The following is a 26,856-nucleotide window of genomic DNA, read 5'->3' on the forward strand; positions in this document are numbered from 1 at the left end:
CAGAGGATAGAGGATATAGCCCAGAGGATAGAGGTTATAGACCAGAGGATAGAGGTTATAGACCAGAGGATAGAGGTTATAGACCAGAGGATAGAGGATATAGACCAGAGGATAGAGGTTATAGACCAGAGGATAGAGGTTATAGACCAGAGGATAGAGGTTATAGACCAGAGGATAGAGGTTATAGATAGAGGTTATAGACCAGAGGATAGAGGTTATAGACCAGAGGATAGAGACCAGAGGATAGAGGTTATAGACCAGAGGATAGAGGTTATAGACCAGAGGATAGAGGTTATAGACCAGAGGATAGAAGTTATAGACCAGAGGATAGAGGATATAGACCAGAGGATAGAGGATATAGACCAGAGGAAATAGGTTATAGACCAGAGGAAATAGGTTATAGACCAGAGGATAGAGGTTATAGACCAGAGGATAGAGGTTATAGACCAGAGGATAGAGGTTATAGACCAGAGGATAGAGGTTATAGACCAGAGGATAGAGGTTATAGACCAGAGGATAGAGGTTATAGACCAGAGGATAGAGGATATAGACCAGAGGATAGAGGTTATAGACCAGAGGATAGAGGTTATAGACCAGAGTATAGAGGTTATAGACCAGAGGATCGAGGTTATAGACCAGAGGATAGAGGTTATAGACCAGAGGATAGAGGTTATAGACCAGAGGATAGAGGTTATAGACCAGAAGATAGAGGTTATAGACCAGAGGATAGAGGTTATAGACCAGAGGATAGAGGTTATAGACCAGAGGATAGCGGTTATAGACCAGAGGATAGAGGTTATAGACCAGAGGATAGCCGTTATAGACCAGAGGATAGCCCGTTATAGACCAGAGGATAGAGTTATTGATCATACTCACTGTTCCAGATAGATGTTTTTATACCAGATCATACTCACTGTTCCAGATAGATCTATATATACCAGATCATATTCACTGTTCCAGATAGATCAATATAAACCAGATCGTACTCACTCCTCCAGATAGATCAATATATACCAGATCATACTCACTCCTCCAGATAGATCAATATATACCAGATCATACTCACTCCTCCAGATAGATCAATATATACCAGATCATACTCACTCCTCCAGATAGATCTCCACGTATTTCCCGAAGCGACTGGAGTTGTCGTTGCGAACTGTTTTGGCATTTCCAAAGGATTCTAGAAGAGGAGCTGCCTCAAGAATCTGGCAACGTATTCAGAGATAAAACATCAGAATGAAAATACCATCATGTAGAACAAGTCCAGTGGAGCTAGCTACTCTACAGAACACAGCAGGTAGAACATGCAGACAGCTAGCTACTCTACAGAACACAGCAGGTAGAACATGTAGACAGCTAGCTACTCTACAGAACACAGCAGGTAGAACATGTAGACAGCTAGCTACTCTACAGAACACAGCAGGTAGAACATGTAGACAGTGGAGCTAGCTACTCTACAGAACACAGCAGGTAGAACACGTAGACAGCTAGCTACTCTACAGAACACAGCAGGTAGAACATGTAGACAGCTAGCTACTCTACAGAACACAGCAGGTAGAACATGTAGACAGCTAGCTACTCTACAGAACACAGCAGGTAGAACATGTAGACAGCTAGCTACTCTACAGAACACAGCAGGTAGAACATGTAGACAGCTAGCTACTCTACAGACACAGCAGGTAGAACATGTAGACAGCTAGCTACTCTACAGAACACAGCAGGTAGAACATGTAGACAGCTAGCTACTCTACAGAACACAGCAGGTAGAACATGCAGACAGCTAGCTACTCTACAGAAACACAGCAGGTAGAACATGTAGACAGCTAGCTACTCTACAGAACACAGCAGGTAGAACATGTAGACAGCTAGCTACTCTACAGAACACAGAAGGTAGAACATGTAGACAGCTAGCTACTCTACAGAACACAGCAGGTAGAACATGTAGACAGCTAGCTACTCTACAGAACACAGCAGGTAGAACATGTAGACAGCTAGCTACTCTACAGAACACAGCAGGTAGAACATGTAGACAGCTAGCTACTCTACAGAACACAGCAGGTAGAACATGTAGACAGCTAGCTACTCTACAGAACACAGCAGGTAGACATGTAAACAGTGGAGCTAGCTACTCTAGAGAACACAGCAGGTAGAACATGTAGACAGTGGAGCTAGCTACTCTACAGAACACAGCAGGTAGAACATGTAGACAGCTAGCTACTCTACAGAACACAGCAGGGAGAACATGTAGACAGCTAGCTACTCTACAGAACACAGCAGGTAGAACATGTAGACAGCTAGCTACTCTACAGAACACAGCAGGTAGAACATGTAGACAGCTAGCTACTCTACAGAACACAGCAGGTAGAACATGTAGACAGCTAGCTACTCTACAGAACACAGCAGGTAGAACATGTAGACAGCTAGCTACTCTACAGAACACAGCAGGTAGAACATGTAGACAGCTAGCTACTCTACAGAACACAGCAGGTAGAACATGTAGACAGCTAGCTACTCTACAGAACACAGCAGGTAGAACATGTAGACAGCTAGCTACTCTACAGAACACAGCAGGTAGAACATGTAGACAGCTAGCTACTCTACAGAACACAGCAGGTAGACATGTAGACAGTGGAGCTAGCTACTCTACAGAACACAGCAGGTAGAACATGTAGACAGTGGAGCTAGCTACTCTACAGAACACAGCAGGTAGAACATGTCGACAGTGGAGCTAGCTACTCTACAGAACACAGCAGGTAGAACATGTAGACAGTGGAGCTAGCTACTCTACAGAACACAGCAGGTAGAACATGTAGACAGCTAGCTACTCTACAGAACACAGCAGGTAGAACATGTAGACAGCTAGCTACTCTACAGAACACAGCCAGTAGAACATGTAGACAGCTAGCTACTCTCAGAACACAGCAGGTAGACATGTAAACAGTGGAGCTAGCTACTCTAGAGAACACAGCAGGTAGAACATGTAGACAGTGGAGCTAGCTACTCTACAGAACACAGCAGGTAGAAACATGTAGACAGCTAGCTACTCTACAGAACACAGCAGGGAGAACATGTAGACAGCTAGCTACTCTACAGAACACAGCAGGTAGAACATGTAGACAGCTAGCTACTCTACAGAACACAGCAGTAGAACATGTAGACAGCTAGCTACTCTACAGAACACAGCAGGTAAGACAAACATGTAGACAGCTAGCTACTCTACAGAACACAGCAGGTAGAACATGTAGACAGCTAGCTACTCTACAGAACACAGCAGGTAGAACATGTAGACAGCTAGCTACTCTACAGAACACAGCAGGTAGAACATGTAGACAGCTAGCTACTCTACAGAACACAGCAGGTAGAACATGTAGACAGCTAGCTACTCTACAGAACACAGGCAGGTTAGAACATGTAGACAGTGGAGCTAGCTACTCTACAGAACACAGCAGGTAGAACATGTAGACAGTGGAGCTAGCTACTCTACAGAACACAGCAGGTAGAACATGTCGACAGTGGAGCTAGCTACTCTACAGAACACAGCAGGTAGAACATGTAGACAGTGGAGCTAGCTACTCTACAGAACACAGCAGGTAGAACATGCAGACAGCTAGCTACTCTACAGAACACAGCAGGTAGAACATGTAGACAGCTAGCTACTCTACAGACACAGCAGGTAGAACATGTAGACAGCTAGCTACTCTACAGAACACAGCAGGTAGAACATGTCGACAGTGGAGCTAGCTACTCTACAGAACACAGCAGGTAGAACATGTAGACAGCTAGCTACTCTACAGAACACAGCAGGTAGAACATGTAGACAGCTAGCTACTCTACAGAACACAGAAGGTAGAACATGTAGACAGCTAGCTACTCTACAGAACACAGCAGGTAGAACATGTAGACAGCTAGCTACTCTACAGAACACAGCAGGTAGAACATGTAGACAGCTAGCTACTCTACAGAACACAGCAGGTAGAACATGTAGACAGCTAGCTACTCTACAGAACACAGCAGGTAGAACATGTAGACAGCTAGCTACTCTACAGAACACAGGCAGGTAGACATGTAAACAGTGGAGCTAGCTACTCTAGAGAACACAGCAGGTAGAACATGTAGACAGTGGAGCTAGCTACTCTACAGAACACAGCAGGTAGAACATGTAGACAGCTAGCTACTCTACAGAACACAGCAGGGAGAACATGTAGACAGCTAGCTACTCTACAGAACACAGCAGGTAGACATGTAGACAGCTAGCTACTCTACAGAACACAGCAGGTAGAACATGTAGACAGCTAGCTACTCTACAGAACACAGCAGGTAGAACATGTAGACAGCTAGCTACTCTACAGAACACAGCAGGTAGAACATGTAGACAGCTAGCTACTCTACAGAACACAGCAGGTAGAACATGTAGACAGCTAGCTACTCTACAGAACACAGCAGGTAGAACATGTAGACAGCTAGCTACTCTACAGAACACAGCAGGTAGAACATGTAGACAGCTAGCTACTCTACAGAACACAGCAGGTAGAACATGTAGACAGCTAGCTACTCTACAGAACACAGCAGGTAGAACATGTAGACAGTGGAGCTAGCTACTCTACAGAACACAGCAGGGTAGAACATGTAGACAGTGGAGCTAGCTACTCTACAGAACACAGCAGGTAGAAACATGTCGACAGTGGAGCTAGCTACTCTACAGAACACAGCAGGTAGAACATGTAGACATGGAGCTAGCTACTCTACAGAACACAGCAGGTAGAACATGTAGACAGCTAGCTACTCTACAGAACACAGCAGGTAGAACATGTAGACAGCTAGCTACTCTACAGAACACAGCAGGTAGAACATGCAGACAGCTAGCTACTCTACAGAACACAGCAGGTAGAACATGTAGACAGCTAGCTACTCTACAGAACACAGCAGGTAGAACATGTAGACAGCTAGCTACTCTACAGAACACAGCAGGTAGAACATGTAGACAGTGGAGCTAGCTACTCTACAGAACACAGCAGGTAGAACATGTAGACAGCTAGCTACTCTACAGAACACAGCAGGTAGAACATGTAGACAGCTAGCTACTCTACAGAACACAGCAGGTAGAACATGTAGACAGCTAGCTACTCTACAGAACACAGCAGGTAGAACATGTAGACAGCTAGCTACTCTACAGAACACAGCAGGTAGAACATGTAGACAGCTAGCTACTCTACAGAACACAGCAGGTAGAACATGTAGACAGCTAGCTACTCTACAGAACACAGCAGGTAGAACATGTAGACAGCTAGCTACTCTACAGAACACAGCAGGTAGAACATGTAGACAGCTAGCTACTCTACAGAACACAGCAGGTAGAACATGTAGACAGCTAGCTACTCTACAGAACACAGCAGGTAGAACATGTAGACAGTGGAGCTAGCTACTCTATGGTAATAGAATGGAATGATTTTATGGTAATAGAATACAATATGATAGTATGGTAATAGAATGGAATGATAGTATGGTAATAGAATGGAATGATAGTATGGTAATAGAATGGAATGATAGTATGGTAATAGAATGGAATGATAGTATGGTAACAGAATGGAATGATAGTATGGTAATAGAATGGAATGATAGTATGGTAATAGAATGGAATGATAGTATGGTAATAGAATGGAATGATAGTATGGTAATAGAATACAATATTATAGTATGGTAATAGAATGGAATGATAATATGGTAATAGAATGGAATGATAGTATGGTAATAGAATGAAGTATGGTAATAGAATGGAATGATAGTATGGTAATAGAATGGAATGATAGTATGGTAATAGAATACAATATGATAGTATGGTAATAGAATGGAATGATATTACGGTAATAGAAAGGAATGATAGTATAGTAATATAATGGAATGATAGTATGGTAATAGAATGGAATGATAGTATGGTAATAGAATGGAATGATAGTATGGTAATAGAATGGAACGATAGTATGGTAATAGAATACAATATGATAGTATGGTAATAGAATACAATATGATAGTATGGTAATAGAATGGAATGATAGTATGGTAATATAATGGAACGAGAGTATGGTAATAGAATACAATATGATAGTATGGTAATAGAATGGAATATGATAGTATGGTAATAGAATGGAATATGATAGTATGGTAATAGAATGGAATGATAGTATGGTAATAGAATGGAATATGATAGTATGGTAATATAATGGAATGATAGTATGGTAATAGAATGCAATGATAGTATGGTAATAGAATACAATATGATAGTATGGTAATAGAATGGAATGATAGTATGGTAATAGAATGGAATATGATAGTATGGTAATATAATGGAATGATAGTATGGTAATAGAATGGAATGATAGTATGGTAATAGAATGGAATGATAGTATGGTAATAGAATGGAATATGATAGTATGGTAATATAATGGAATGATAGTATGGTAATAGAATGGAATGATAGTATGGTAATAGAATGGAATGATAGTATGGTAATAGAATGGAATATGATAGTATGGTAATATAATGGAATGATAGTATGGTAATAGAATGGAATGATAGTATGGTAATAGAATGATAGTATGGTAATAGAATGGAATGATAGTATGGTAATAGAATGGAATGATAGTATAGTAATATAATGGAATGATAGTATGGTAATAGAATGGAATGATAGTATGGTAATAGAATGGAATGATAGTATGGTAATAGAATGGAATGATAGTATGGTAATATAATGGAACGATAGTATGGTAATAGAATACAATATGATAGTATGGTAATAGAATACAATATGATAGTATGGTAATAGAATGGAATGATAGTATGGTAATATAATGGAACGATAGTATGGTAATAGAATACAATATGATAGTATGGTAATAGAATGGAATATTATAGTATGGTAATATAATGGAATGATAGTATGGTAATAGAATGGAATGATAGTATGGTAATATAATGGAACGATAGTATGGTAATAGAATACAATATGATAGTATGGTAATAGAATGGAATATGATAGTATGGTAATAGAATGGAATTTGATAGTATGGTAATAGAATGGAATGATAGTATGGTAATAGAATGGAATATGATAGTATGGTAATAGAATACAATATGATAGTATGGTAATAGAATGGAATATGATAGTATGGTAATAGAATACAATATGATAGTATGGTAATAGAATGGAATATGATAGTATGGTAATAGAATACAATATGATAGTATGGTAATAGAATGGAATATGATAGTATGGTAATAGAATACAATATGATAGTATGGTAATAGAATGGAATATGATAGTATGGTAATAGAATGGAATGATAGTATGGTAATAGAATGGAATGATAGTATGGTAATAGAATGGAATGATAGTATGGTAATTGGGACACAAACCAAGCTTTACTGAACACTGACAGACAGAGAGGCATGCAGAAACCAGCTACCTTAATCTGAGCAGCACAGAGACACAGGGAGTCAGACACAGGAAGACAAGGTTAGGATACAGAAGTGTGTGTGAGTGTGTGTGTGTTTACCTGTTGTGTAACATTGTGTTTGTGGTGTATTGCTGCTAGGTAACGCAGCAGCAGTTTAGTGGCCTCAGTCTTCCCTGATCCACTCTCCCCACTGAAACACACACAGAACTGAATGTCTATATAAACACTAAAACACCGCCAACACACAGGTCACTACTGGATCTGAACTTAGTGCTAAGTACAAGCAAAACAAGACGCATGCTTTTTTTCAGTAAAGAAGTTGGTCAAGGTTGGTTTCTTTTACAGAAACAAAGCATGTCTGACTTTTGTTAATAGGAAGGAAATTATCCAGGACACTTTTATGTCTATTTTAGATTCTGGGGATATTATCTATATGCACGCAGCACTATACTTAAACCCCTAGATGCTGTTTTCCACTGTGCCCTTAGGTTTATTACCGGTGATGGTTCTAGAACTCACCATTGTTCCCTTAGGTTTATTACTGGTGATGGTTCTAGAACTCACCATTGTTCCCTTAGGTTTATTACTGGTGATGGTTCTAGAACTCACCATTGTTCCCTTAGGTTTATTACCGGTGATGGTTCTAGAACTCACCATTGGGCCCTTAGGTTTATTGCCGGTGATGGTTCTAGAACTCACCATTGGGCCCTTAGGTTTATTACCGGTGATGGTTCTAGAACTCACCATTGTTCCCTTAGGTTTATTACCGGTGATGGTTCTAGAACTCACCATTGGGCCCTTAGGTTTATTACCGGTGATGGTTCTAGAACTCACTATTGGGCCCTGAGGTTTATTACCGGTGATGGTTTTAGAACTCACCATTGTTCCCTTAGGTTTATTACCGCTGATTGTTCTAGAACTCACCATTGTTCCCTTAGGTTTATTACCGCTGATTGTTCTAGAACTCATCATTGTTCCCTTAGGTTTATTACCGGTGATGGTTCTAGAACTCACCATTGGGCCCTGAGGTTTATTGCAGGTGATGGTTCTAGAACTCACCATTGGGCCCTTAGGTTTATTACCGGTGATGGTTCTAGAACTCACCATTGGGCCCTTAGGTTTATTGCCGGTGATGGTTCTACAACTCACCATTGGGCCCTTAGGTTTATTACCGGTGATGGTTCTACAACTCACCATTGGGCCCTTAGGTTTATTACCGGTGATGGTTCTAGAACTCACCATTGTTCCCTTAGGTTTATTACCGGTGATGGTTCTAGAACTCACCATTGGGCCCTGAGGTTTATTGCAGGTGATGGTTCTAGAACTCACCATTGGGCCCTTAGGTTTATTACCGGTGATGGTTCTAGAACTCACCATTGTTCCCTTAGGTTTATTACCGGTGATGGTTCTAGAACTCACCATTGTTCCCTTAGGTTTATTACTGGTGATGGTTCTAGAACTCACCATTGTTCCCTTAGGTTTATTACCGGTGATGGTTCTAGAACTCACCATTGTTCCCTTAGGTTTATTGCCGGCGATGGTTCTAGAACTCACCATTGGGCCCTTAGGTTTATTGCCGGTGATGGTTCTAGAACTCACCATTGGGCCCTTAGGTTTATTGCCGGTGATGGTTCTACAACTCACCATTGGGCCCTTAGGTTTATTACCGGTGATGGTTCTAGAACTCACCATTGGGCCCTTAGGTTTATTGCCGGTGATGGTTCTAGAACTCACCATTGGGCCCTTAGGTTTATTACCGGTGATGGTTCTAGAACTCACCATTGTTCCCTTAGGTTTATTACCGGTGATGGTTCTAGAACTCACCATTGGGCCCTTAGGTTTATTACCGGTGATGGTTCTAGAACTCACTATTGGGCCCTGAGGTTTATTACCGGTGATGGTTCTAGAACTCACCATTGTTCCCTTAGGTTTATTACCGCTGATTGTTCTAGAACTCACCATTGTTCCCTTAGGTTTATTACAGCTGATTGTTCTAGAACTCATCATTGTTCCCTTAGGTTTATTACCGGTGATGGTTCTAGAACTCACCATTGGGCCCTGAGGTTTATTGCAGGTGATGGTTCTAGAACTCACCATTGGGCCCTTAGGTTTATTACCGGTGATGGTTCTAGAACTCACCATTGGGCCCTTAGGTTTATTGCCGGTGATGGTTCTACAACTCACCATTGGGCCCTTAGGTTTATTACCGGTGATGGTTCTAGAACTCACCATTGTTCCCTTAGGTTTATTACCGGTGATGGTTCTAGAACTCACCATTGGGCCCTGAGGTTTATTGCAGGTGATGGTTCTAGAACTCACCATTGGGCCCTTAGGTTTATTACCGGTGATGGTTCTAGAACTCACCATTGTTCCCTTAGGTTTATTACTGGTGATGGTTCTAGAACTCACCATTGTTCCCTTAGGTTTATTACCGGTGATGGTTCTAGAACTCACCATTGTTCCCTTAGGTTTATTACCGGTGATGGTTCTAGAACTCACCATTGGGCCCTTAGGTTTATTACCGGTGATGGTTCTAGAACTCACCATTGGGCCCTTAGGTTTATTGCCGGCGATGGTTCTAGAACTCACCATTGGGCCCTTAGGTTTATTGCCGGTGATGGTTCTAGAACTCACCATTGGGCCCTTAGGTTTATTGCCGGTGATGGTTCTACAACTCACCATTGGGCCCTTAGGTTTATTACCGGTGATGGTTCTAGAACTCACCATTGGGCCCTTAGGTTTATTGCCGGTGATGGTTCTAGAACTCACCATTGTTCCCTTAGGTTTATTACCACTGATTGTTCTAGAACTCATCATTGTTCCCTTAGGTTTATTACCGGTGATGGTTCTAGAACTCACCATTGTTCCCTTAGGTTTATTACCGCTGATTGTTCTAGAACTCATCATTGTTCCCTTAGGTTTATTACCGGTGATGGTTCTAGAACTCACCATTGGGCCCTGAGGTTTATTGCAGGTGATGGTTCTAGAACTCACCATTGGGCCCTGAGGTTTATTACCGGTGATGGTTCTAGAACTCACCATTGTTCCCTTAGGTTTATTACTGGTGATGGTTCTAGAACTCACCATTGTTCCCTTAGATTTATTACCGGTGATGGCTCTAGAACTCACCATTGTTCCTTTAGGTTTATTACTGGTGATGGTTCTAGAACTCACCATTGTTCCCTTAGATTTATTACCGGTGATGGTTCTAGAACTCACCATTGTTCCCTTAGGTTTATTACTGGTGATGGTTCTAGAACTAACCATTGTTCCCTTAGGTTTATTACTGGTGATGGTTCTAGAACTCACCATTGTTCCCTGAGGTTTATTACTGGTGATGGTTCTAGAACTCACCATTGTGTTTTGTATTAAAAAGTGGGTTGGGCCTTTTTGTATGTAAGGAAAGAGCAGCATTCTCTTGTGTTTATTTACAAATCATTCAGGCAGAAACTTCCTATGTATCTATCATCATTAATTCAATTTAGACTTCCAAATGACCAACCCTGGTCTCAAGCTTAGATAACACTGGAGGCCCCTTCGGTCTCCACAGAGTTGGGTAAAGCTAATTTTAGTTGTTTTGGAGCCCTTTATGGGGAACAAGTTAAAGAGCTGTCTGAGACGTTCTGGTCCACCTGGGTCGTTCAGATAAACCTGTCTGTTTCATTTGATTTGGTATGTGTTGGATGTGTTTCTGCAGGGCTCATCTGGAAAAGATACCCTGGTCTCAGAATGACTTCCCTGTCAAAATGAAGGTCAAAAAACAACAAGCCTTTCCTAACCTCCCCTGCCAACAGCTTACCACTAAACACCATCATTATGATCCAGTCCAGAGTGGACCTGTGTGCTCGGTGTAGGGTGACGGTAACGGGGAGGTTTTCAGTTAACCAGAGACGGAGAGCTGAAACGTAACGCTGCAATGTGCTCACTGGGCCACTTCACACTCCCTCTGAGACATGTTATGATACCGGCACAGACATGGCTGGTCTTTCCTTACAGATGTCTCCGTCAGAACACAGCTAGAGTGTCCCAGACAGGGGGGGGGTTCCTTCAGAACACAGCTAGAGTGTCCCAGACGGGGGGGGGGGGGGGGGGTCTGTCAGAACACAGCTAGAGTGTCCCAGATGGGGAGGGGGGGTTCCTTCAGAACACAGCTAGTGTCCCAGACGTGGGGGGGGGGGGGGTCTGTCAGAACACAGCTAGAGTGTCCCAGACAGGGGGGGTCCGTCAGAACACAGCTAGAGTGTCCCAGACAGGGGGGGGGGGGTTCCTCAGAACACAGCTAGAGTGTCCCAGATGGGGAGGGGGGGGGGTTCCTTCAGAACACGTATCAGGAGGAAGCAGCTGTGTTGTGTAGTCACCTGATTATAATAACCTGGTTCTGTTTGGCATCCATCATTTTGGTGTAGGAGACGTTTGCTATGGCAAACAGGTGTCTGAGGAGGACCACAGAATGAACACAAAGATAAAACATTAGCATGAATAACACATCATTTAGCACACAATACACCAATAATACACACAATACACCAATAATACACACAATACACCAATAATACACACAATACACCAATAATACACACAATACACCAATAATACACACAATACACCAATAATACACACAATACACCAATAATACACACAGTACACCAATAATACACACAATACACCAATAATACACACAATACACCAATAACACACACAATACACCAATAATACACACAATACACCAATAATACACACAATACACCAATAATACACAATACACCGATAATACACACAATACACCAATAATACACACAATACACCAATAATACACACAATACACCAATAATACACACAAAACACCAATAATACACACAATACACCAATAATACACACAGTACACCGATAATACACAGTACACCGATAATACACAAAGTACACCAATAATACACACAGTACACCAATAATACACACAATACACCAATAATAAACAATATACCAATAATACACACAGTACACCATAACACACACAATACACCAATAATACACACAATACACCAATAATACACACAATACACCAATAATACACACAATACACCAATAATACACAATACACCAATAATACACAATACACCAATAATACACACAATACACCAATAATACACAATACACCAATAATACACACAATACACCAATAATACACACAGTACACCAACAACACACACAATACACCAATAATACACACAGTACACCAATAATACACACAATACACCAATAATACACACAGTACACCAATAACACACAATACACCAATAATACACACAATACACCAATAATACAGACAATACACCGATAATACACACAATACACCAATAATACACACAATACACCAATAATACACACAATACACCAATAACACACAATACACCAATAATACACAATACACCAATAATACACACAGTACACCGATAATACACAATACACCAATAATACACACAGTACACCAATAATACACAGTACACCAATAATACACACAGTACACCAATAATACACACAGTACACCAATAATACACACAATACACCAATAATACACACAATACACCAATAATACACACAGTACACCAATAACACACAATACACCAATAATACACACAATACACCAATAACACACACAATACACCAATAATACACCAATAATACACACAATACACCAATAATACACACAATACACCGATAATACACAATACACCAATAATACACACAGTACACCAATAATACACACAATACACCAATAATACACACAATACACCAATAATACACACAATACACCGATAATACACAATACACCAATAATACACACAGTACACCAATAATACACACAATACACCAATAATACACACAATACACCAATAATACACACAATACACCAATAATACACACAATACACCGATAATACACAATACACCAATAATACACACAGTACACCAATAATACACACAATACACCAATAATACACACAATACACCAATAATACACACAATACACCAATAATACACAATACACCAATAATACACACAGTACACCAATAATACACACAATACACCAATAATACACACAATACACCAATAATACACACAATACACCAATAATACACACAATACACCAATAATACACACAATACACCAATAATACACACAGTATACCAATAATACACACAGTACACCAATAATACACACAGTACACCAATAATACACACAGTACACCAATAATACACACAGTACACCAATAATACACACAGTACACCAATAACACACAATACACCAATAATACACAATACACCAATAATACACACAATACACCAATAATACACACAGTATACCAATAATACACACAGTACACCAATAATACACACAGTACACCAATAATACACACAGTACACCAATAACACACAATACACCAATAATACACAATACACCAATAATACACACAATACACCAATAATACACACAATACACCAATAATACACACAGTACACCAATAACACACAATACACCAATAATACACAATACACCAATAATACACACAGTACACCGATAATACACAATACACCAATAATACACACAGTACACCAATAATACACAGTACACCAATAATACACACAGTACACCAATAATACACACAGTACACCAATAATACACACAATACACCAATAATACACACAATACACCAATAATACACACAGTACACCAATAACACACAATACACCAATAATACACACAATACACCAATAACACACACAATACACCAATAATACACCAATAATACACACAATACACCAATAATACACACAATACACCGATAATACACAATACACCAATAATACACACAGTACACCAATAATACACACAATACACCAATAATACACACAATACACCAATAATACACACAATACACCGATAATACACAATACACCAATAATACACACAGTACACCAATAATACACACAATACACCAATAATACACACAATACACCAATAATACACACAATACACCAATAATACACACAATACACCGATAATACACAATACACCAATAATACACAATACACCAATAATACACACAGTACACCAATAATACACACAATACACCAATAATACACACAATACACCAATAATACACACAATACACCAATAATACACAATACACCAATAATACACACAGTACACCAATAATACACACAATACACCAATAATACACACAATACACCAATAATACACACAATACACCAATAATACACACAATACACCAATAATACACACAGTATACCAATAATACACACAGTACACCAATAATACACACAGTACACCAATAATACACACAGTACACCAATAATACACACAGTACACCAATAATACACACAGTACACCAATAACACACAATACACCAATAATACACAATACACCAATAATACACACAATACACCAATAATACACACAGTATACCAATAATACACACAGTACACCAATAATACACACAGTACACCAATAATACACACAGTACACCAATAACACACAATACACCAATAATACACAATACACCAATAATACACACAATACACCAATAATACACACAATACACCAATAATACACACAGTACACCAATAATACACAATACACCAATAACACACAATACACCAATAATACACACAGTACACCAATAACACACAATACACCAATAATACACACAATACACCAATAACACACACAATACACCAATAATACACCAATAATACACACAATACACCAATAATACACACAATACACCGATAATACACAATACACCAATAATACACACAGTACACCAATAATACACACAATACACCAATAATACACACAATACACCAATAATACACACAATACACCGATAATACACAATACACCAATAATACACACAGTACACCAATAATACACACAATACACCAATAATACACACAATACACCAATAATACACACAATACACCAATAATACACACAATACACCGATAATACACAATACACCAATAATACACACAGTACACCAATAATACACACAATACACCAATAATACACACAATACACCAATAATACACACAATACACCAATAATACACAATACACCAATAATACACACAGTACACCAATAATACACACAATACACCAATAATACACACAATACACCAATAATACACACAATACACCAATAATACACACAATACACCAATAAACACACAATACACCAATAATACACACAGTATACCAATAATACACACAGTACACCAATAATACACACAGTACACCAATAATACACACAGTACACCAATAATACACACAGTACACCAATAATACACACAGTACACCAATAACACACAATACACCAATAATACACAATACACCAATAATACACACAATACACCAATAATACACACAGTATACCAATAATACACACAGTACACCAATAATACACACAGTACACCAATAATACACACAGTACACCAATAACACACAATACACCAATAATACACAATACACCAATAATACACACAATACACCAATAATACACACAATACACCAATAATACACACAGTACACCAATAACACACAATACACCAATAATACACAATACACCAATAATACACACAGTACACCGATAATACACAATACACCAATAATACACACAGTACACCAATAATACACAGTACACCAATAATACACACAGTACACCAATAATACACACAGTACACCAATAATACACACAATACACCAATAATACACACAATACACCAATAATACACACAGTACACCAATAACACACAATACACCAATAATACACACAATACACCAATAATACACCAATAATACACACAATACACCAATAATACACACAATACACCGATAATACACAATACACCAATAATACACACAGTACACCCAATAATACACACAATACACCAATAATACACACAATACACCAATAATACACACAATACACCGATAATACACAATACACCAATAATACACACAGTACACCAATAATACACACAATACACCAATAATACACACAATACACCAATTAATACACACAATACACCAATAATACACACATACACCGATAATACACAATACACCAATAATACACAATACACCAATAATACACACAGTACACCAATAATACACACAATACACCAATAATACACACAATACACCAATAATACACACAATACACCAATAATACACAATACACCAATAATACACACAGTACACCAATAATACACACAATACACCAATAATACACACAATACACCAATAATACACACAATACACCAATAATACACACAATACACCAATAATACACACAGTATACCAATAATACACACAGTACACCAATAATACACACAGTACACCAATAATACACACAGTACACCAATAATACACACAGTACACCAATAATACACACAGTACACCAATAACACACAATACACCAATAATACACAATACACCAATAATACACACAATACACCAATAATACACACAGTATACCAATAATACACACAGTACACCAATAATACACACAGTACACCAATAATACACACAGTACACCAATAACACACAATACACCAATAATACACAATACACCAATAATACACACAATACACCAATAATACACACAATACACCAATAATACACACAGTACACCAATAATACACAATACACCAATAACACACAATACACCAATAATACACACAATACACCAATAACACACAATACACCAATAATACACACAATACACAAATAATACACACAATACACAAATAATACACACAATACACCAATAACACACAATACACCAATAATACACACAATACACCAATAACACACAATACACCAATAACACACAATACACCAATAATACACACAATACACCGATAATACACACAATACACCAATAATACACAATACACCAATAACACACAATACACCAATAATACACAATACACCAATAATACACACAATACACCAATAATACACACAATACACCAATAATACACACAATACACCAATAATACACACAATACACCAATAATACACCACAATACACCGATAATACACACAATACACCAATAATACACACAATACACCAATAATACACACAATACACCAATAATACACACAGTACACCAATAATACACACAATACACCAATAATACACACAGTACACCAATAACACACAATACACCAATAATACACCAATAATACACACAATACACCAATAATACACACTACACACCAATAACACACAATACACCAATAATACACCAATAATACACACAATACACCAATAACACACAATACACCAATAACACACAATACACCAATAAGACACCAATAATACACACAATACACCAATAACACACACAATACACCGATAACACACACAATACACCAATAACACACACAATACACCAATAACACACACAATACACCAATAATACACACTACACACCAATAACACACAATACACCAATAATACACCAATAATACACACAATACACCAATAACACACAATACACCAATAACACACACAATACACCGATAACACACACAATACACCAATAATACACACAATACACCAATAACACACAATACACCAATAAGACACCAATAATACACAATACACCAATAACACACACAATACACCAATAATACACACAACACAACAATACACCAAAAACAAACACAATACACCAATAATACACAACATACACCAATAACACACAATACACCAATAATACACACAGTACACCAATAACACCAATAACACACAATACACCAATAATACACACAATACACCAATAACACACCAATAATACACACAATACACCAATAATACACACAATACACCAATAACACACAATACACCAATAACACACAATAACACACAATACACCAATAATACACACAACACCAATAACACACAATACACCAATAACACACCAATAATACACACAATACACCAATAATACACACAATACACCAATAACACACCAATAACACACAATACACCAATAATACACAACATACACCAATAACACACAATACACCAATAATACACACAGTACACCAATAACACCAATAATACACACAATACACCAATAATACACCAATAACACACAATACACCAATAACACACAATACACCAATAACACACACAATACACCAATAACACACCACTAATACACACAATACACAAATAACACACAATACACCAATAACACACAATACACCAATAATACACACAATACACCGATAATACACACAATACACCAATAATACACAATACACCAATAACACACAATACACCAATAATACACAATACACCAATAATACACACAATACACCAATAATACACACAATACACCAATAATACACACAATACACCAATAATACACACAATACACCAATAATACACACAATACACCAATAATACACACAATACACCGATAATACACACAATACACCAATAATACACACAATACACCAATAATACACACAATACACCAATAATACACACAGTACACCAATAATACACACAATACACCAATAATACACACAGTACACCAATAACACACAATACACCAATAATACACCAATAATACACACACTACACCAATAATACACACTACACACCAATAACACACAATACACCAATAATACACCAATAATACACACAATACACCAATAAACACACAATACACCAATAACACACAATACACCAATAAGACACCAATAATACACACAATACACCAATAACACACACAATACACCGATAACACACACAATACACCAATAACACACACAATACACCAATAACACACACAATACACCAATATACACACTACACACCAATAACACACAATACACCAATAATACACCAATAATACACACAATACACCATAACACACAATACACCAATAACACACACAATACACCGATAACACACACAATACACCAATAATACACACAATACACCAATAATACACACAATACACCAATAACACACAATACACCAATAAGACACCAATAATACACAATACACCAATAACACACACAATACACCAATAATACACACAACACACACAATACACCAAAAACAAACACAATACACCAATAATACACAACATACACCAATAACACACAATACACCAATAATACACACAGTACACCAATAACACCAATAAACACACAATACACCAATAATACACACAATACACCAATAACACACCAATAATACACACAATACACCAATAATACACACAATACACCAATAACACACAATACACCAATAACACACCAATAACACACAATACACCAATAATACACACAATACACCAATAACACACAATACACCAATAACACACCAATAATACACACAATACACCAATAATACACACAATACACCAATAACACACCAATAACACACAATACACCAATAATACACAACATACACCAATAACACACAATACACCAATAATACACACAGTACACCAATAACACCAATAATACACACAATACACCAATAATACACCAATAACACACAATACACCAATAACACACAATACACCAATAATACACACAATACACCAATAACACACAATACACCAATAACACACCAATAATACACACAATACACCAATAATACACACAATACACCAATAACACACCAATAACACACAATACACCAATAATACACAACATACACCAATAACACACAATACACCAATAATACACACAGTACACCAATAACACCAATAATACACACAATACACCAATAATACACCAATAACACACAATACACCAATAACACACAATACACCAATAACACACACAATACACCAATAACACACCAATAATACACCAATAACACACAATACACCAACAACAAACACAATACACCAATAACACACCACTAATACACACAATACACCAACAACACACACACACGACACATTGCATTAACACATACACACATAGACACAAAACACACACACACACACATACACTTCTAACAGACAGACACGCATCACAACAACACAGGAACAGGAAGTGTTCTTACGGAGGGTTCTCTCCCAGAGCGGTTCCCTTGTGCTTCAGCACCATGTCAGTTCCGTACATGTTGAACATCCTATAGGGGTTCACCGAGACCAGGATACTACCTATATATGTCTAGAGACAGAGAGATACATGTTGACCAGGATACTACCTATATATGTCTAGAGACAGAGAGATACACGTTGACCAGGATACTACCTATATATGTCTAGAGACAGAGAGATACATGTTGACCAGGATACTACCTATATATGTCTAGAGACAGAGAGATACATGTTGACCAGGATACTACCTATATATGTCTAGAGACAGAGAGATACACGTTGACCAGGATACTACCTATATATGTCTAGAGACAGACAGATACATGTTGACCATGATACTACCTATATATGTCTAGAGACAGAGAGATACATGTTGACCATGATACTACCTATATATGTCTAGAGGGTTCACTGAGACCAGGATACTACCTATATATGTCTAGAGACAGAGAGATACATGTTGACCATGATACTACCTATATATGTCTAGAGGGTTCACTGAGACCAGGATACTACCTATATATGTCTAGAGGGTTCACTGAGACCAGGATACTACCTATATATGTCTAGAGGGTTCACCGAGACCAGGATACTACCTATATATGTCTAGAGACAGAGAGGTACATGTTGACCAGGATACTACCTATATATGTCTAGAGGGTTCACTGAGACCAGGATACTACCTATATATGTCTAGAGACAGAGAGATACATGTTGACCAGGATACTACCTATATATGTCTAGAGGGTTCACCGAGACCAGGATACTACCTATATATGTCTAGAGACAGAGAGGTACACGTTGAACATCCTATAGGGGTTCACCGAGACCAGGATACTACCTATATATGTCTAGAGACAGAGAGATACATGTTGACCATGATACTACCTATATATATCTAGAGACAGAGAGATACATGTTGACCAGGATACTACCTATATATGTCTAGAGACAGAGAGGTACATGTTGACCATGATACTACCTATATATGTCTAGAGACAGAGAGATACATGTTGACCATGATACTACCTATATATGTCTAGAGGGTTCACTGAGACCAGGATACTACCTATATATGTCTAGAGACAGAGAGATACATGTTGACCATGATACTACCTATATATGTCTAGAGGGTTCACTGAGACCAGGATACTACCTATATATGTCTAGAGGGTTCACCGAGACCAGGATACTACCTATATATGTCTAGAGACAGAGAGGTACATGTTGACCAGGATACTACCTATATATGTCTAGAGGGTTCACTGAGACCAGGATACTACCTATATATGTCTAGAGACAGAGAGATACATGTTGACCAGGATACTACCTATATATGTCTAGAGACAGAGAGATACATGTTGACCATCCTATAGGGGTTCACCGAGACCAGGATACTACCTATATATGTCTAGAGACAGAGAGATACACGTTGACCATGATACTACCTATATATGTCTAGAGACAGAGAGATACACGTTGACCATGATACTACCTATATATGTCTAGAGACAGAGAGATACATGTTGACCATGATACTACCTATATATATCTAGAGACAGAGAGATACATGTTGACCAGGATACTACCTATATATGTCTAGAGACAGAGAGGTACATGTTGACCAGGATACTACCTATATATGTCTAGAGGGTTCACTGAGACCAGGATACTTCCTATATATGACTAGAGACAGAGAGATACACGTTGACCAGGATACTACCTATATATGTCTAGAGACAGAGAGGTACATGTTGACCAGGATACTACCTATATATGTCTAGAGACAGAGAGGTACATGTTGAACATCTTATAGGGGTTCACTGAGGCTAGAGAGAAGGCCAGCATCCCAGAGTCGCCTCTTCACTGTTGACGTTGAGACTAGTGTTTTGCGGGTACTATTTAATGAAGCTGTCAGCTGAGGACTTGTGAGGCGTCTATTTCTCAAACTAGACACTCTAATGTACTTGTCCTCTTGCTCAGTTGTGCACCGGGGCCTCCCACTCCTCTTTCTATTCTGGTCAGGGCCAGTTTGATCTGTTCTGTGAAGGGAGTAGTACACAGCATTGTACGAGATCTTCAGTTTCTTGGCAATTTCTCGCATGGAACAGCCTTAATTTCTCAGAACAAGAATAGACTGACGAGTTTCAGAAGAAAGGTCTTTGTTTCTGGCCATTTTGAGCCTGTAATCGAACCCACAAATGCTGATGCTCCAGATACTCAATTAGTCTACAGAAGGCCAGTTTCATTGCTTCTTTAATCAGGACAACAGTTTTCAGCTGTGGTAACATAATCGCAAAAGGGTTTTCTAATGATCAACTAGCCTTCATAAAATGATAAAAGTGGATTAGCTAACACAACGTGCCATTGGAACACAGGAGTGATGGTTGCTGATAATGGGCCACTGTACGCCTATGTAGATATTCCATTAAAACATCAGCTGTTTCCAGCTACAATAGTCATTTACAACATTAACAATGTCTACACTGTATTTCTGATCAATTCTTTCTAAAACGAGGACATTTCTAAGTGACCCCAAACTTTTGAACAGTGGTGTATGTCTGAGACAGGGGAAAGACGTTACACACACAGTGGAGAACACCCCTACTGCCTCTGATCAAGAGAACATCCCTACTGCCTCTGATCAAGAGAACACCCCTACTGCCTCTGATCAAGACAACATCCCTACTGCCTCTGATCAAGAGAACACCCCTACTGCCTCTGGTCAAGAGAACACCCCTACTGCCTCTGGTCAAGAGAACACCCCTACTGCCTCTGGTCAAGAGAACACCCCTACTGCCTCTGATCAAGAGAACATCCCTACTGCCTCTGATCAAGAGAACATCCCTGGTCATCCCTACAGCCTCTGATCAAGAGAACATCCCTGGTCATCCCTACTGCCTCTGATCAAGAGAACATCCCTGGTCATCCCTACTGCCTCTGATCAAGAGAACATCCCTGGTCATCCCTACTGCCTCTGATCAAGAGAACATCCCTGGTCATTCCTACTGCCTCTGATCAAGAGAACATCCCTGGTCATCCCTACTGCCTCTGATCAAGAGAACATTCCTGGTCATCCCTACTGTCTCTGATCTGGCAGACTCACTAAACACACATGCTTGGTTTGTAAATGATGTCTGAGTTTTGGAGTGTGCCCCTGATCTGGCAGACTCACTAAACACACATGCTTCGTTTGTAAATGATGTCTGAGTTTTGGAGTGTGCCCCTGGCTATCCGTAAATAAATACAAAACAATATGCTGCCGTCTGGTTTGCTTCATAAAAGGAATTTCAAATTATTTATACTTTTACTTTTGATACTTTAGTATATTTAAAACCAAATACTTTTAGACTTTTACTAAAGTAGTATTTTACTGGGTGACTTTCACTTTAATTTGAGTCATTTTCTACTCAAGTATGAGAATTGGGTAGTTTTTCCACCCCTGTACACACACACACACACATTCCACTAATAACACACACAACAGGATCCTAGCTATAGGTCTGTACAGGGGATAGAGGGACATGTGTGAATGTTATTAGTTTATCAGGTAATGGGCGTGTCCAGTGTGTTTTTAGTAAACTCACATAGATGATCTCTCTCTCAAACCTCTTCTTCAGGTTGAGCAGCACAGATCCCTCAGACAGCTCCCTGGAACAACAGACACAGAAGCACACAGACCAGCTGAAATAGCAGCTTCCACATCCTTTAAATAAGGCTGTTGTGTTGTGTTGTGTTCTCACTCCAGCTGCGTCATGTCCTCTACTCCGTCTTCCTCTGGCTGCTCCCGGTACACCATGCTGGGCAGGCTGCGGATGGAGTACATCTACACACAGACACACCGTTGAGTTCATCTACCGACATTCACAAGACATCGCATCCAGTTCCACTTATCATTCCGGTATTACCTTATCGTACCAGTATTACCTTATCGTACCAGTATTACCAGTATTACCTTATCATACCAGTATTACCGGTATTACCTTATCGTACCAGTGTTACCTTATCGTGCCATTATTACCGGTATTACCTTCTCGTACCAGTATTACCTTATCGTGCCAGTATTACCTTATCGTACCAGTATTACCAGTATTGCCTTATCGTATCAGTATTACCTTCATCGTACCCGTATTACCTTATCGTACCAGTATTACCCTATCGTACCAGTATTACCTTATCGTACCAGTATTACCTGTATTACCTTAGCGTACCAGTATTACTGGTATACCTTGTCATACCAGTATTACTTTATCGTACCATTATTACTGGTATTACCTTATCATACCAGTATTACCTTATCATACCAGTATTACTGTATTGTGCCAGTATTACCGGTATTACCTTAGCGTACCAGTATTACCGATATTACCTTATCCTACCAGTATTACCTTATCATACCAGCATTACCGGTATTACTTTATTGTACCAGTATTACCTGATCGTACCAGTATTACCGGTATTACCTTATCGTACCAGTATTACCGGTATTACCTTATTGTACCAGTATTGCCTTATCGTACCAGTATTACCAGCATTACCTTATCGTAAAAGTATTAGCGGTATTACCTTATCATACCAGTATTGCCTTAGCGTACCAGTAGTACCAGTAGTACCTCATCATACGAGTACTACCAGTAGTATGTGTTTGTGAATGATAGAGTGTGTTTGGTTTCATAACTTCAGGTCACAACTTCCGGTCACAATTTGCAGACTTGTTTACGTGCTGCTGTGCGTTTTGTTGCTAACTTTACTTTGCTACCTGACAACTTTCCAGTATTACTGGTATACCTTGTCATACCAGTATTACTTTATCGTACCATTATTACTGGTATTACCTTATCATACCAGTATTACCTTATCGTACCAGTATTACTGTATTGTGCCAGTATTACCGGTATTACCTTAGCGTACCAGTATTACCGATATTACCTTATCCTACCAGTATTACCTTATCATACCAGCATTACCGGTATTACTTTATTGTACCAGTATTACCTGATCGTACCAGTATTACCGGTATTACCTTATCGTACCAGTATTACCGGTATTACCTTATTGTACCAGTATTGCCTTATCGTACCAGTATTACCAGCATTACCTTATCGTAAAAGTATTAGCGGTATTACCTTATCATACCAGTATTGCCTTAGCGTACCAGTAGTACCAGTAGTACCTCATCATACGAGTACTACCAGTAGTATGTGTTTGTGAATGATAGAGTGTGTTTGGTTTCATAACTTCAGGTCACAACTTCCGGTCACAATTTGCAGACTTGTTTACGTGCTGCTGTGCGTTTTGTTGCTAACTTTACTTTGCTACCTGACAACTTTCCGGTTTTTACTTTTTAATTACCGTTTATATTATTTGTTTTTCCCTCAACTTTTTCACTCCGGACGCTTTATCTGGACGTGGTTCGTCAGGACCTCCAACAGCCGAAGCTAAGTAGTAACATTAACATGATGCCTTCTAATTTCAGTGTAGGAAAGGATGAAACAGCGTCTGTGCCACCAGTAAGTACAGATAGTAGTATAAATCCCCTGGCACAGTCCCCGCAGCCGGAAAACTTTCTCATGGTTTCTGGAGGGAAATGCTGTAGGAACGCTCAACAGGTGTCGCTCATTCAGCCGACAGAAACTTTCAACCGGTTTTCCCCATTAAGCAACGAGTCGGAGTCAGAGGCCGAGCCTTCTCTGGTCTCTACTCCTCCTGTTACAGGGTCTGAGACGCCGAAGCCTCCCACCATTAGCCTCCCACCATTAGCCTCCCACCTCTGACAAATTGAAAACCCTAGTCATTGGCGACTCCATTACCCGCAGTATTAGACTTCAAACGAATCATCCAGCGATCATACACTGTTTACCAGGGGGCAGGGCTACCTACGTTAAAGCTAATCTGAAGATGGTGCTGGCTAAAGATAAAACTGGCGAGTGTAGAGAGTATAGAGATATTGTTATCCACGTCGGCACCAACGATGTTAGGATGAAACAGTCAGAGGTCACCAAGTGCAACATAGCTTCAGCGTGTAAATCGGCATCAAGTAATTGTCTCTGGCCCCCTCCCAGTTAGGGGGAGTGATGAGCTCTACAGCAGTAATTGTCTCTGGCCCCCTCCCAGTTAGGGGGAGTGATGAGCTCTACAGCAGTAATTGTCTCTGGCCCCCTCCCAGTTAGGGGGAGTGATGAGCTCTACAGCAGTAATTGTCTCTGGCCCCTCCCAGTTAGGGGGAGTG

At 39.0% G+C, this 26,856-nt stretch overlaps 1 protein-coding gene across 2 annotated transcripts; it reads right to left on the reverse strand.

The window, feature by feature from the left end:
- Positions 1-208: 208 nt before the first annotated feature.
- On the reverse strand, positions 209-25,945 carry LOC116368098 (unconventional myosin-XV-like). 2 transcript variants are annotated; one of them, XM_031819100.1, is made up of 6 exons: positions 24,371-25,942; positions 24,215-24,278; positions 20,588-20,697; positions 11,816-11,890; positions 7,557-7,647; positions 209-1,208 (listed from the first exon to the last, which is right to left on the reverse strand). In XM_031819100.1, exons 1-6 carry the CDS (start codon positions 24,451-24,453, stop codon positions 1,101-1,103), a joined length of 531 nt encoding a protein of 176 aa, XP_031674960.1. In that variant the 5' UTR covers positions 24,454-25,942; the 3' UTR covers positions 209-1,100. The 2 variants fall into 2 exon arrangements, with proteins under 2 accessions (XP_031674960.1, XP_031674959.1); XM_031819099.1 differs by having other exon boundaries at positions 24,215-25,945.
- Between the last annotated feature and the right edge of the window lie 911 nt (positions 25,946-26,856).

The sequence above is a fragment of the Oncorhynchus kisutch genome, unplaced genomic scaffold (genome assembly GCF_002021735.2).
Source record: "Oncorhynchus kisutch isolate 150728-3 unplaced genomic scaffold, Okis_V2 scaffold1834, whole genome shotgun sequence".
Taxonomy (NCBI): domain Eukaryota; kingdom Metazoa; phylum Chordata; class Actinopteri; order Salmoniformes; family Salmonidae; genus Oncorhynchus; species Oncorhynchus kisutch.